Raw genomic sequence first — 11,971 nt, forward strand, 5'->3', positions numbered from 1 at the left:
AAAAAAAAAAAGACAACTTGCTAAAGGAAAAATTCTATCGAATGATTTTGAAACAAGCTCGAGTTCAAGCTACATTTCTAAGTCTCTACATTAAATTTCTTTTTTTTTTATTTTTTTAATTTTTTTTTTCTTTTTTTTTTTTTTAAAGCAAAAGAGATGCAAAATAGAGGGAAAAAAAAGAAAGAAATATATCGAGATTTGATAATAAATCTACAAAGGACGGGCGACAAAAGTTCTTAGGCGATTTTAAAAATCGATTTGTTCTTCTTTCCGAAACTCTTTCAGCTAATATCGTTCTTTTCGTATTTTTTATTTTCTTTTTTTTCAACTTCAAAACTAAAAGCCTGACAATTCGACAAAAGAAAAAAAAAAAAAAAAGAGAGAGAAAAAAAAAAGACTATAAAAATCGATATTTAAATTAATCATTTGAAAAGTAATGATCCATCTAAGAACTTTCGATTACACCGTTCTAAATAAATTGATAAAAATGAAAACATTAAAAAGAATTATTTACATGACTATGAAAGCACATCGTGTCATATCATTCTTTTTTTTTTCTTTTCTTTTCTTTTTTTTAGTTTTACATACATTTTTCCGAAAGGATATTATCCCGTAAAGATTTCTAGAAAGCGATTTCTTTGCTCGCAATCATACGATCATATATTATTTATAATACATTTAAATAATTGTCTACGGTGCACGCTAATATATATATATATATATATTTTTTTGAACTACTAAAGAGAAAAGAGCGCACTAGAGATTTGTAGCCAATGATCATATCTATTTCTTACCTCATCGTTAATCTTACTCGAATTCAATTGGTCATTGCTTTGCTTGGAAAATTAATGGACGAATAAACAAGCGATACGAGGTGTGATACACGTCGACGATATAAGAATTTCATTCATAAAGATTGTAATCTTTCTCTCTCTCTCTCTCTCTCTCTCTCTCTCTCTTTCTCTCTCTCTCTCTCTCTCTCTCTTTCTTTCTTTCTTTCTCTCTCTCTCCGTTCCCCATTTAAAGTTCACTCGACGTTTATTTTTAATATTTGTATGCGTGCAAGACAGCTTAATGTTTCGTTTCGAACGTTCATAAAAGGAAAGAAAGAAAAAACGTGTCTAAATATCTTTTCTCTTCTTCTTCTTCTTCTTTTTTTTTCTTTTTTTTTTTGTCGAAATAATATGTCATCGCGAGAAGAATATATATGTATGGGTATCTACTTTAAAAATTGATTTGCTCTTTTTTAAAAAGGTTTACTTGACCTTATGTGCTTACGAATACATATATATATATATATATATGTATATATATGTATATATATATGTATATGTATGTATGTATATATGTATGTATAAAACACGTTTCGTTATTTGCTACACACTGAATTTCAAAAAGCTATGAAAACACTCAACGCGTTCGTAACGATGCAAACTTACCATAACGGGTGATAACTGTGAATGCACTTTGTCACAAAAGATATTCCACCATAATTGCAGTAACGGTTGCAAATGATTTAAGCCTGCTGGCGGTTGTACGATACCAGTCATCGTATCGAAATACTGTAACCATGGTTTCGTGATCCCAATGAAGTGTATTATTCTAACGTCATCCCCAAATCTAAATGAAAAAGAAAAAAGAAAAGGAAAAGAAAAAAAGAAAAAATAATAATCACGCTTGCAAAGGATACGTAATATCAATGAAACGTTTTATATAAGGGTAAAAGAAGAAGATGAATATGAAAACGAAGATAAAGAAAAAGAAGAAAAAAGAAAAAGAAAAGAAAATTTGTAAAAGATCTCACTGTTTAAAAGCGGGAAGATAAGAGTACGCCGCCGTAGAACACATATTATAGATGAATGGTAAATGTTTAGATATGTCCTTTCGTGCCCAATCATTGAAGTACATATTTAATAAGCCTTGATCGCCCCCATCAAAGGAACCCTTAGATGCTGCGAACGAAGTAATGGAAGCGAATGTTTGTTGGGACGGCCTGAATACAAATACACCCGAATTAAAACAGTCGGGCCAGCCGACGTCGGGCGCGGCCGATAATTCTTCACGTTCGAACAGCTCGTCGCAATTTCTTACGACCTGAAATTTGTTCCATTATAATTCAAGAGGAAAAAAGAAAATATTAAAAAAAGAAGAAAAAAATAATGATGATGATGATGATGATGATGATGATGATGATGATGATGATGATGATGATGATGATGATGATGATGATGATAAAGAAAAATAAAGGAATAAAAGATACATATTTAATCGTCGTCCATCTTGAATAAGTCTGTTTTTCTTTTACTCACAAGTGTATCGGCATCTACAAAAACGCATTTCTCGTATTGAGTTAGCCTCCAACAATGTAATTTCGTGAATGTGATACCCAACTCTGGCCTTGCCAAAAGTGCCAGATTAGCTTCGTCTTTCGAATCGAGAACATTTACTTCCTGTACCAAGGAGAATACCGCTGCCAATTTTTCTCTGACAAATGGGATAACTTTCGTGTTAGATTAAATTTAATGGTAAGAGTTGAATATATACATATATGTGTTTATATATATATATATATGTGTGTGTGTATGAAAGAAAAATGTACCTCATCATATTCGTTACTCCTGGAGTAACCAAAACTGCTAGCTCATATTTGGTGCCGACTCGACGCAAAGAATGGGCCAATACCAATGCTCCCAGAGAATAGGCATCGTTTGTGGCCAATGTTACCCAAGCATATCCTGTAAACGTAATAGAAGATATTTAATATTATTTCTGTTGCATTATAAATTGTCAAGTTTTACATGTCATCGTTATAAAACGACACAATTGAATTACCCTTCAAGTAAACCAAATTAATTTGACAGACATATAACGACGAATTTATCAATCAATTCATTCTCTTTGCATAATCTCCTTTCTCTCTATCGAAAGAGAGTGAGAGAGAGAGAGAGAGAGAGGGAGAGAGAGAGAGAGAGAGAGAGAGAAAGAGAGAGGGAAAAAGATAAGGGTCGAGAAATTATGTCAACGAGCCCCTCCGAGTTCAAAGTGTTATCGTACTAAAAGATACAAGAGTTACTACAAAAGTGCACTCTTTTCTTCGTAGCCATTTAATGATTTTTTTAAACATTATTATTATTATTATTATTATTATTATTATTATTATTATTTTGTAATTTTTAAAAAAGTATCTTACAGGTATCTTCACTCATGTATCTTTTTTTTATTAAGTAGAGTCAAGTCAAATGGAGGGAAACGTTTTAAATTCCCCAAACGAGTTATATATATATATATATATATATATATATATATATATATATATATATATACATACATACATATATGATGCTTCTAGAGGGATTTTAATTTTAGGAATTTAACGGTACCTTTAAAATTTAGGAATAAGATTGAAGGAATGCGAGGAGGTACGTAAAAGGAGATTTTAAACGCTCTCCTAGAGAAGTTGGCACTGATCCGAGAGTGAGAATATATATTTAGATATCTACTAATCGTCTTCCATGCAAGTTTAAACTATTGTGAAAACGTTCTCTCTCTCTCTCTCTCTCTCTATATATATATATATATATATATATATATATATATATATTTCCATCATCAGTTCTTTTTACCTATTCGCTCTAATAATTTTTACCAATCTTTTTCATTTACTATTTTTGATCGAACAAACAATTGTTATATCAATGGGACACTCTAAGGTAAACGTCCGTGACGTTAAGTACGAATGGCTTTGACGCGTTCTCTCTCTCTTTTTCTCTTCCATTCTCTCTTTTTATCTTTATTTCTCGTATTCAAAAAGAAATCCGATAATAGATGCGCGATAGCATCGATTGTCAATGAAATATTCCAATTCATCGGTTTTCGATTCCTTCGTCGAGACATTCATATTTTTTTTTTGCTTTAGAAAAGAGAGAGAGAGAGAGAGAGAGAGAGAGAGAGAGAGAGAGAGAGAGAGAGAGATAGATAGATAGAAAGAAGGAAAAAATAAACAAGAACAAAACAAAAAGAATGAAAGAAAGAACAGAAAAAACAAGAATCCACGTTCGACGATTTATCGAATGCAAGGTATCTCGTTTGACAGGAGCTTTTATTCACAAGATAAAATAAATTGGCACGGGTTTAACGTTTTACTTCGTGGCACGAAGCTTCGAATCGACAATGTTTATATACGAATGCTTGAGGTTTTGAAATTTTAATGTTTTTCTTTTCTTTTCCTTTCTTCCCTTCTTCTTCTTTTTTTTTTTTTTTTCTTTTGCTCTCAAAGAACAACCTCGCAGAACAACACTCACTTTATTTATAACGAATATCTATTTCTATTTTGCGAGCACGTTCGCGAAGCGCTACGCAAGCGGGATTATCGCAAAATTTGGCCACCGTCCGTTTGCTTTTCGTAATAAAAAGCAATCTAATATTAGACTCTTCTAGACATGTATGTATACATGTATTTACATATGTATGTATGTCTGTAAATATGTATGTATGTATGTATGTAAATATGTATGTATGTATGTATGTATGTATGTTGATACTCGTAAAGATATACCGAATAAATGGCGAATCTTTGAAAAACACGAGACGACGAAATTCGATGCAAATTCCAAACGTTCGCAAGTTAACGAGAGCGTAACGCAGAATCCGTCGAAAGTAACTCGTTTACGCTTGAAATAGTATATCTACACGATACAATCAGATGGCCTGAATTTATTAGCTCTCTTTTTTTCTTTTTTCTTTTTCTTTTTATTTTTATATTTTCATCTTTTTCTTCTTCCTCTAAGATAATAATATTAACACATATAGTTTAACACTTTACGTTAAAGATCTTATAAATTATTAATATAGAAAAATATGTGGATATAGGCGACATCGAGTAATAACGATCTTTGAAAAGACCCGTTACTTTTTATCGATTATCACCGACCAATTAATGTTCCATCAATTATTACACGGTTTATAATAATCGACTCACTTGGCAAATTAATAAAACGCTGAGAATATAAATCGTGCTCGATAATTATTCTTTCGATAATTATTCTTGTTTTATTTTCTTCTCTCTTGTCTTTCTTTTTTTTTTATTTTCTTAATTTTTTTTTTTTTTTTATTTTCTTGTTTCTTCTTTCTTTTCCCCGAGACGATTTTAAAAAAGTGTACGTCATGTCGTACGTACGTCACGAATAATGACGATAACCTTTTAAACGAGGAAGAATTTCACGAATGGCCGACGTGCCAGAAAAATAATTCATCTTGATTGCTCTAATATCAAGGATTTCTTAAATCTTCTTCTTTTTTTTTTTTTTGGATCGAAAAAACTTTCAAAAAATTTTTCAACGATCGTGATACCAGTATATATTTTTTGGTACAACACGTATACCTCCGTCATCACCCATCCTTAAAATTTAATTAGTTATATTTGATGAATTAAATGAAAGAAATATTTTTCTTTCTTTTGATACTTCGTCATTTATTCAACGAGACGAAACTATAATATAATAAAGAAAAGAAGAAGAAGAGAAAAAATATATAAGATAAATGAATAAATTATTTGACTTAAAATATATATATATATAGCAAGTACTAATATTTCAAATTGATTGTATCAATAATTTACTTGATAAGACTCACGCTTGAATTCCTGAATTTTATTTAAAAATGGAATTCCAAAATTCTTCAAGGAACAGATTTTGTTCTATTTAATTGATAAAAAGAACAGAGAGAGAGAGAGAGAGAAAGAAGAGTAAAGGAGGAGGAAGAAGGAAGAGAAAAGAAAAAAAAATAGAAAAATATAAATAAAAGAAGTTATATTGTAAAAAAAAAAAAAAAAAAAAAAAAATCGGAGAAAAACATTGAAAATATTCGTATTTGCATGACTCCTGTATGATCGAGGCAACGAGAGAGTGCACGTTGCCAAAACGCTTTTGGAATGATTTACATGGAACGAAGGTCGTATTACAACGATCTTTTCCAACATTTTACAGGCGTACGATGATATTAATACGAATAGATTTTACGCGTTTTCTAGGATAGTACGCGTCGGACTAGCAAAAGAGATTATACTACACGTGAGTTCTACAAAATAGAAAGAGAGAGAAACAAAGAGAGAGAGAGAGAGAGAGAGAGAGAGAGAGAGAGAGAGAGAGAGAGAGAGAGAGAGAGAGAGAGAGAGAGAGATTAAGAGTAAATAAATGCCAAGTAACAATAATGAGTCAGAGATGTTTTGTGTGTATATGTGTATAGATGTGTATATGAGAAAGATAGAGATAGAGATAGAAATAGAGATAGAGATAGAGATAGAGAAGGAAAACGTAAGAGACGAGAAGGGAGCTAAGGACGGATCTTTGTAGATCATATTTCTGCTGGTGATGTCTCTTAAGAAAGATCGGAAGTTGTCTCGGTTTTGTAATCTCGTCACCGCACGTACAGAATTTTCAACTATTACATTTAAAATCATCTTTTTCTTTTTCTTTTTCTTTTTCTTTCTTTCCTTCCTTTCTTTTTTCTTTTTTTTTTTTTTATCTTTTTTTAACCTCCTCTTCCTTTAACATTCTATTTCAATTTAATCGATAATGATTAAGAATCATGCCGACCAATTTAAACGTTTCGAATTAATTTTAGGAAAACGTTTAGAGTAATTTTAAGGTCGTAAAAAATATTCAACTATTTCAATATTTACAAACTCCGTCTTTTCTGTTTTTTTTTTTTTTTCATCTCTCCGTTTAGTTCAATCGATAATAATTACAAATCATGGCGATCAATTGAACAATAGTTATCAGTTATCAAATCAATATTATTTACATTATATAAAAACGTATAAACGTTTATAATTTAGACTTTTTTTTTTTTTTTCAGAAAATTCTTTTCGATTATTTAAAGATTTTCCGTTCGCGTTATGGAATCTCAACTAAATGATGGAAGAACGACTCTTGGTGGCTTTTAAAAATAGTTCATCTTTTCTTCGAGGGAGAAAGCAAAAGAAAAAAAGATAGAGAAAGAGAGAAAGAGAGAGAGTTACGAAGGTATAGTCTAGCCATGGATATATACATATTATGATACGGAGACGAAACCCGAGAGGCAGAGTACCGGCTGTCCGTTTTCTACCACATAGAAGACGATGGTTTATATTTATACAGAGGAGGACGGCTTCTTATAATAGCAAAGCAGCCTCCTCACATTTGTACGAAATGCAATTCATATACCTTGCCTTAGGTCAAGCACTCGTCTAACACACACTCTCTGTCTCTCTCTCTTTTTCTCTCTTTTTCTCTTTTTCTTTTTCAGTTCCAGACAGGCTTCCTTATAAGATAGTGTCTCACTTGTCTCTTTAGATTCTTTCCTAGATCAAAAAGATATATAAATACGAAGTAATCGAACTATCTTTGATCTAATTTATAACAGGAGATATAATATCCAACGTTTTGTTTATTTTTATTATTATTATTTTTTTTTTTTTCGAAAAGATCTCTTAGATTTTTTCATATTTCACCGTCGAACAAAATCGACGAAAAATCCAAATGATTAAATTCGCTGATTATGGACTTGTTAGGAATGATTGTTATAATGAAGTTATTTTAAAGAAAAAAAAAAAAAAAAAAAAAAAAAAGAAAGAAAACAAAATTGGATACATTGTCTACGATATAAACAAGAATGTTGTATAAAAGAAATAAATATTTAATGAATTTCTTAAAGGCGTTATTAATAAGTATGAATTTTCTCTTCTTTTCATTATCTCACTAGAGCCAGTCTGCGGTTTTAGAAAACGATTTAAAAAGAATATTATAGAATTTTGAAAAATACGAGAAGAAAATAATTTCCAAAATTCTAAATTATGTTAGTTAGTTCCTTTGAAGCGTCAGGTATCTTGAAAAATATACGAAGCTTGCAAACTGTTATAATATCGATTTTCTTTCTTAAAAAGATTATGAAGAATTTTTATTTCGAGTAACTGTTACGAAGATACGAAATTTTCAACTATTATTTGTGTTTTAGTAACGATTCCTATTTCGTTTCTATAATTCTTATTTTTTCGATTTTAATAGCGAATTCTTACTTGAATTTTTTTTTTTTTCGTAATCGGATAATAACTGATTACATATATTATATTAAAGCTGCTGGATTCTAATTTTCTTTGTTTTATTACATAATCTTATTTTATTTTATTTTTTTTTTTTTGCAAAATTATTATAGGAAATGGAAGACAAATTGGTGCGTATCGTTGATCCTATAATTCATTCTATTATATATTACTTTAATATTTCTTTTTTATATTAATTATAACGTAAAACGAAAAGAAATATATTCGAAATTAAAAAAGAAGAAGAAAAAAAAAACCCAGAGATCGAAACTTCAATTTATTAAGTCCCTATCACGAATAGTATAGTGCGTATGAGAGAAAAATATATATAATCAAATTTATTTATGATACGTATGATACGTATATAACGTATCGCACATAAAAATGTTCCAGATTTTCCTATAATAATTTTATAAGAAAAAATATACGTACGCGTATGAAATAATCCGGAGTCGCGATAATTAGTGATATCAATTATCGAAAAATCGAAAGAAGAATCGATTTTAGAACTGTTTCGAAACCGATATGAGAAACCGAAATAGGAATCGTAAACGAAACACAGATAATAGTTGGAAATGTCGGATCTTCGTAACTGTTTTAATCAAAACCTTTATATAACAATTTTAAAGAGTTATTTTTGGAAACGTTTCGAGTCCTGCTTGGAGACTACATTGGCCACAAATATCTGGTCTCCAAGAAAGTTACTTTTAGTGCGAACATTAATCTATTAGATTCAATGTATTTAATTGGTCGGTAGCGAGTAAAGAACGAGTAGTAAGGATTTTCTTGTTCGCCAACGACCAAGAAATATTCCCTTAAATCTAATGGTCGTCGTCGATTGCTCGACAATACGCACGTAGCCTTAGGTGCACGTTCTCGTTCCTTTTACCTCTGAAATTTAATTGGAATATTATTGAGTATACTTGAGATAAAAGAAAATGAATGGATAGATAGATAGACAGACAGACAGACAGACAGATAGATAGATAGAGAGAAAGAGAGAGAGTATGAGTGTCCAAGTTAATTATCGATCGAACCCGTTGTACAAATATAGAACTGATTAAGAGAAGAGTATTCCGGTATATAAAAGTAGAAAGACGGTAGTAGAGAGACACGTGTGCCAGAGACCGTCATACCAAAGGACTCCGAGTGCTGATCTTAACCGAGACAAGTTCGACCTTGCGTGAAAGCAACGCGAGGTCCGTGTAGTAAAGGTATCGTGGTGGTATCGGTTGAAAAAGAAGGGGTTAACGAACCTGACGTTGCTCGTAAAACAAGTCGAAATATTTTGCGGAATAAGATGAGGGGAGAAGTAAGAATCTCGTAGAAGAAACCGCTCGTAATTCGTAACACGATGCTTTTCTTCCCATAACTGTAAGAGACGCTTGCCATTCTTCATATGTATTGTTAGCTCGTACCGTTGTGATTATTTAAACGTCTCTCCGAAGATATATCATCATCCTTAACTAACGACTAACGTTTAACGACGATATTAAACGTGGGAGGATTTTTCATAGTATGAAGAACGCCGTTCACAATGCTCGTTGACTTTATCTCGATCGATCGATAAATCGATCGATCCAGATATAAGTATATAGATCGATATCGTTCTCATATTCGAACGCTTTAATACGATCAAACGTCTCGTTTGTTTGAAATGATTTCTCGAGGATATATCAATTACAACCTATATAATCGCGTGTCACTCGATAAGCTCATTGTATGGATCATACGATATGGATCATATCGTACGATCGGTGGATATCTGTTATACAAATGAGAATTAAATCGGATTTAGAAAAGATGGAAGGTTCGATAGAAAATCGCTTTGAACCTGACGTCTTTATTCATTTCTTTTCTTCCTTTCTTTCTTTTTCTTCTTCTTTTTCTAATATCGTTTGAAAAACATGTACGATATAGGTATGTGTGATAACGAAAACCAGCAGCAAGCAAGCGACGAAATGAAAGAAAAAAGGAAAAGAATGAAAATCAAGATCGATATTATCTATAGAGCAGTTTTTTTTTTTCTTTCTTCTCTCTCTCTCTCTCTTTTTTTTTATGTTAGAATCAAGAATTTAAAATAGATCAAAGTTAGAAATAAATGCTTGCCAATGGAACCACGCGAGAAGGATTCAGGACGGATAGAGATAGAACGAACGCGTTTAAGATTTTTTTTTTTCCGCAAAATACTTTTCGTTGGGCGTGTACGAAACAATTTCTAACGCATCAGAATAAGTATAACAAGATCTACGACATTTGGCAAGGAGCCGCCAAGTTTCTCCCCTCGAATAGCCAGGAATAAACTGTCGGAGATACCGTAGAGACGGTGACTTATCTTATTTCATATAAAAGGAACCTCGAGAGGTCCAATAAAAAAAAAAATATTAGAAGAAAAAAAAGATACTTAAAAAATAAAAAAAAAAAATAAAAAACTGAAAAAAAAGAAAGAAAAATATATATAAAAAAAAAAAAAAAGAAAACTTCGCCAATGCCCGGATTCTGTTACAGATACGTTGCCGTATATAATAATTTTTTTTTTTTTTGCTACGTTGTTCCAACAGCCAATAAACTTCGTTGCATCTCGTTTAAAAAACAACGAAGAAACTTCGTGATCAAGTATCCATCGGGATGCGTTAAAAAAATCGACGAATTTCCCGCCGATGCTGAGGGTTAAAGTATGATAGGGTAGAACAGGGTATGGTGGGGTAGGTAGGGAGGGGATAAGGGAGGTTGTTAAAACGATAAGAAAAAAAGAGCGGGAAATAGCGCACGCGCGTACTCGGTAATTTCTGCGCACGTAGCCTCCCCTCCCCTCCCCACCCTTCTCCCTACCTAACCTCATCCTCGTCCTCACCTTCTCTCTCTTGACAAATGAAACACGATTCGTTCGAAATAAGCATATAGAAGAGAGAAAAAAAAAGAAAAAGAAAAAAAAAAGAAAAGGAAAAAAAAGAGATGAAGAAGAACGATCTTCTTGGTACATACGATATTTCTATGTATTCTCTTCGTGGAATACGTGAAGAGTTTTCTAATCAAGAGGGATTAGATAGATTAATGGTTCGTCCGTTGGACGATGCTAATCATGTTTGAGAAGGTTATTAGGTCAAGACCGGTTATACCGGCGAGAGCTTATCGCGTGCCGGCCGGACGATTCATTCGATCGAATACGTACATAACCTCTCTTTTCTATCTTCTCTAACTCTTTATAATATTTATATATATATATATGTATGTATATACATCGATTAAGAAGTAACTAACAATCTGTAGAATATTTCTCGTCGTTGTTAAAACGAAATATTATTACGTACGAAATTATTAAAATTAAAATGTAAATTTTAATCAAGAGAACAACCTACCGGCCATGATCGTAGAGAAAATTATTAACTGGTCGAGTTTCTTTTCTCTTCTCTTCTATTCTCTCTTATTGCTCTTCTATTTCTTCTTTATTCTTCTGTTTCTTTAATTGCTGAATCAAGTCGTGAGACACGATGTAAGTACACACCCACGAGCTGTCGGCAAAAGAGAAGACCGTAAGAATAAATGAATAACGTGGAAATATTTTACAACGTAACGCGTGCACACCCTGCCGACCTCGCGACGCGAGTGATCACAATGAGGATCTGTTCGTACGTAAGTTCTCTAACTCGATCTCTCTCTCTCTCTCTCTCTCTCTCTCTCTTTCTCTCTCTCTCTCCCACTCCTACTTCTCCTTCCTTTATGTCTCATCTCTGTGGAACAGAGATCTTCATCTTTTTTACCGAGCGAGCACGAGTGAACGAACGAACGAAGGAGCGCGCACGAACGCGCCACCAACGAGAAATCGAATCTCGATATTTTATTCTCCGCATGGATCAAACCAGATCGAGCATCTTCGTGTATATCATCTATCTA

At 32.2% G+C, this 11,971-nt stretch overlaps 1 protein-coding gene across 4 annotated transcripts in view; it reads right to left on the bottom strand.

The window, feature by feature from the left end:
- The window catches only part of LOC122635582 (ataxin-2 homolog), an 18,990-nt gene extending 7,278 nt beyond the window's left edge, over nt 1-11,712 (bottom strand). The window contains exons 1-6 of one of the 4 annotated variants that reach the window (XM_043825960.1): nt 11,437-11,703; nt 2,600-2,735; nt 2,310-2,484; nt 1,805-2,094; nt 1,440-1,620; nt 795-836 (exon numbers count right to left, since the gene is read on the bottom strand). In XM_043825960.1, the coding sequence (XP_043681895.1) occupies nt 795-836; nt 1,440-1,620; nt 1,805-2,094; nt 2,310-2,484; nt 2,600-2,735; nt 11,437-11,443 (831 nt within the window). In that variant the 5' untranslated portion in view covers nt 11,444-11,703. Of the gene's footprint in view, nt 1-794; nt 837-1,439; nt 1,621-1,804; nt 2,095-2,309; nt 2,485-2,599; nt 2,736-11,436 lie in introns of all 4 variants that reach the window. The other 3 variants (XR_006328709.1, XM_043825959.1, XM_043825961.1) reach the window with 3 other exon arrangements.
- Between the last annotated feature and the right edge of the window lie 259 nt (nt 11,713-11,971).

Source organism: Vespula pensylvanica, chromosome 18 (assembly GCF_014466175.1).
Source record: "Vespula pensylvanica isolate Volc-1 chromosome 18, ASM1446617v1, whole genome shotgun sequence".
In the NCBI taxonomy this organism is placed as follows: domain Eukaryota; kingdom Metazoa; phylum Arthropoda; class Insecta; order Hymenoptera; family Vespidae; genus Vespula; species Vespula pensylvanica.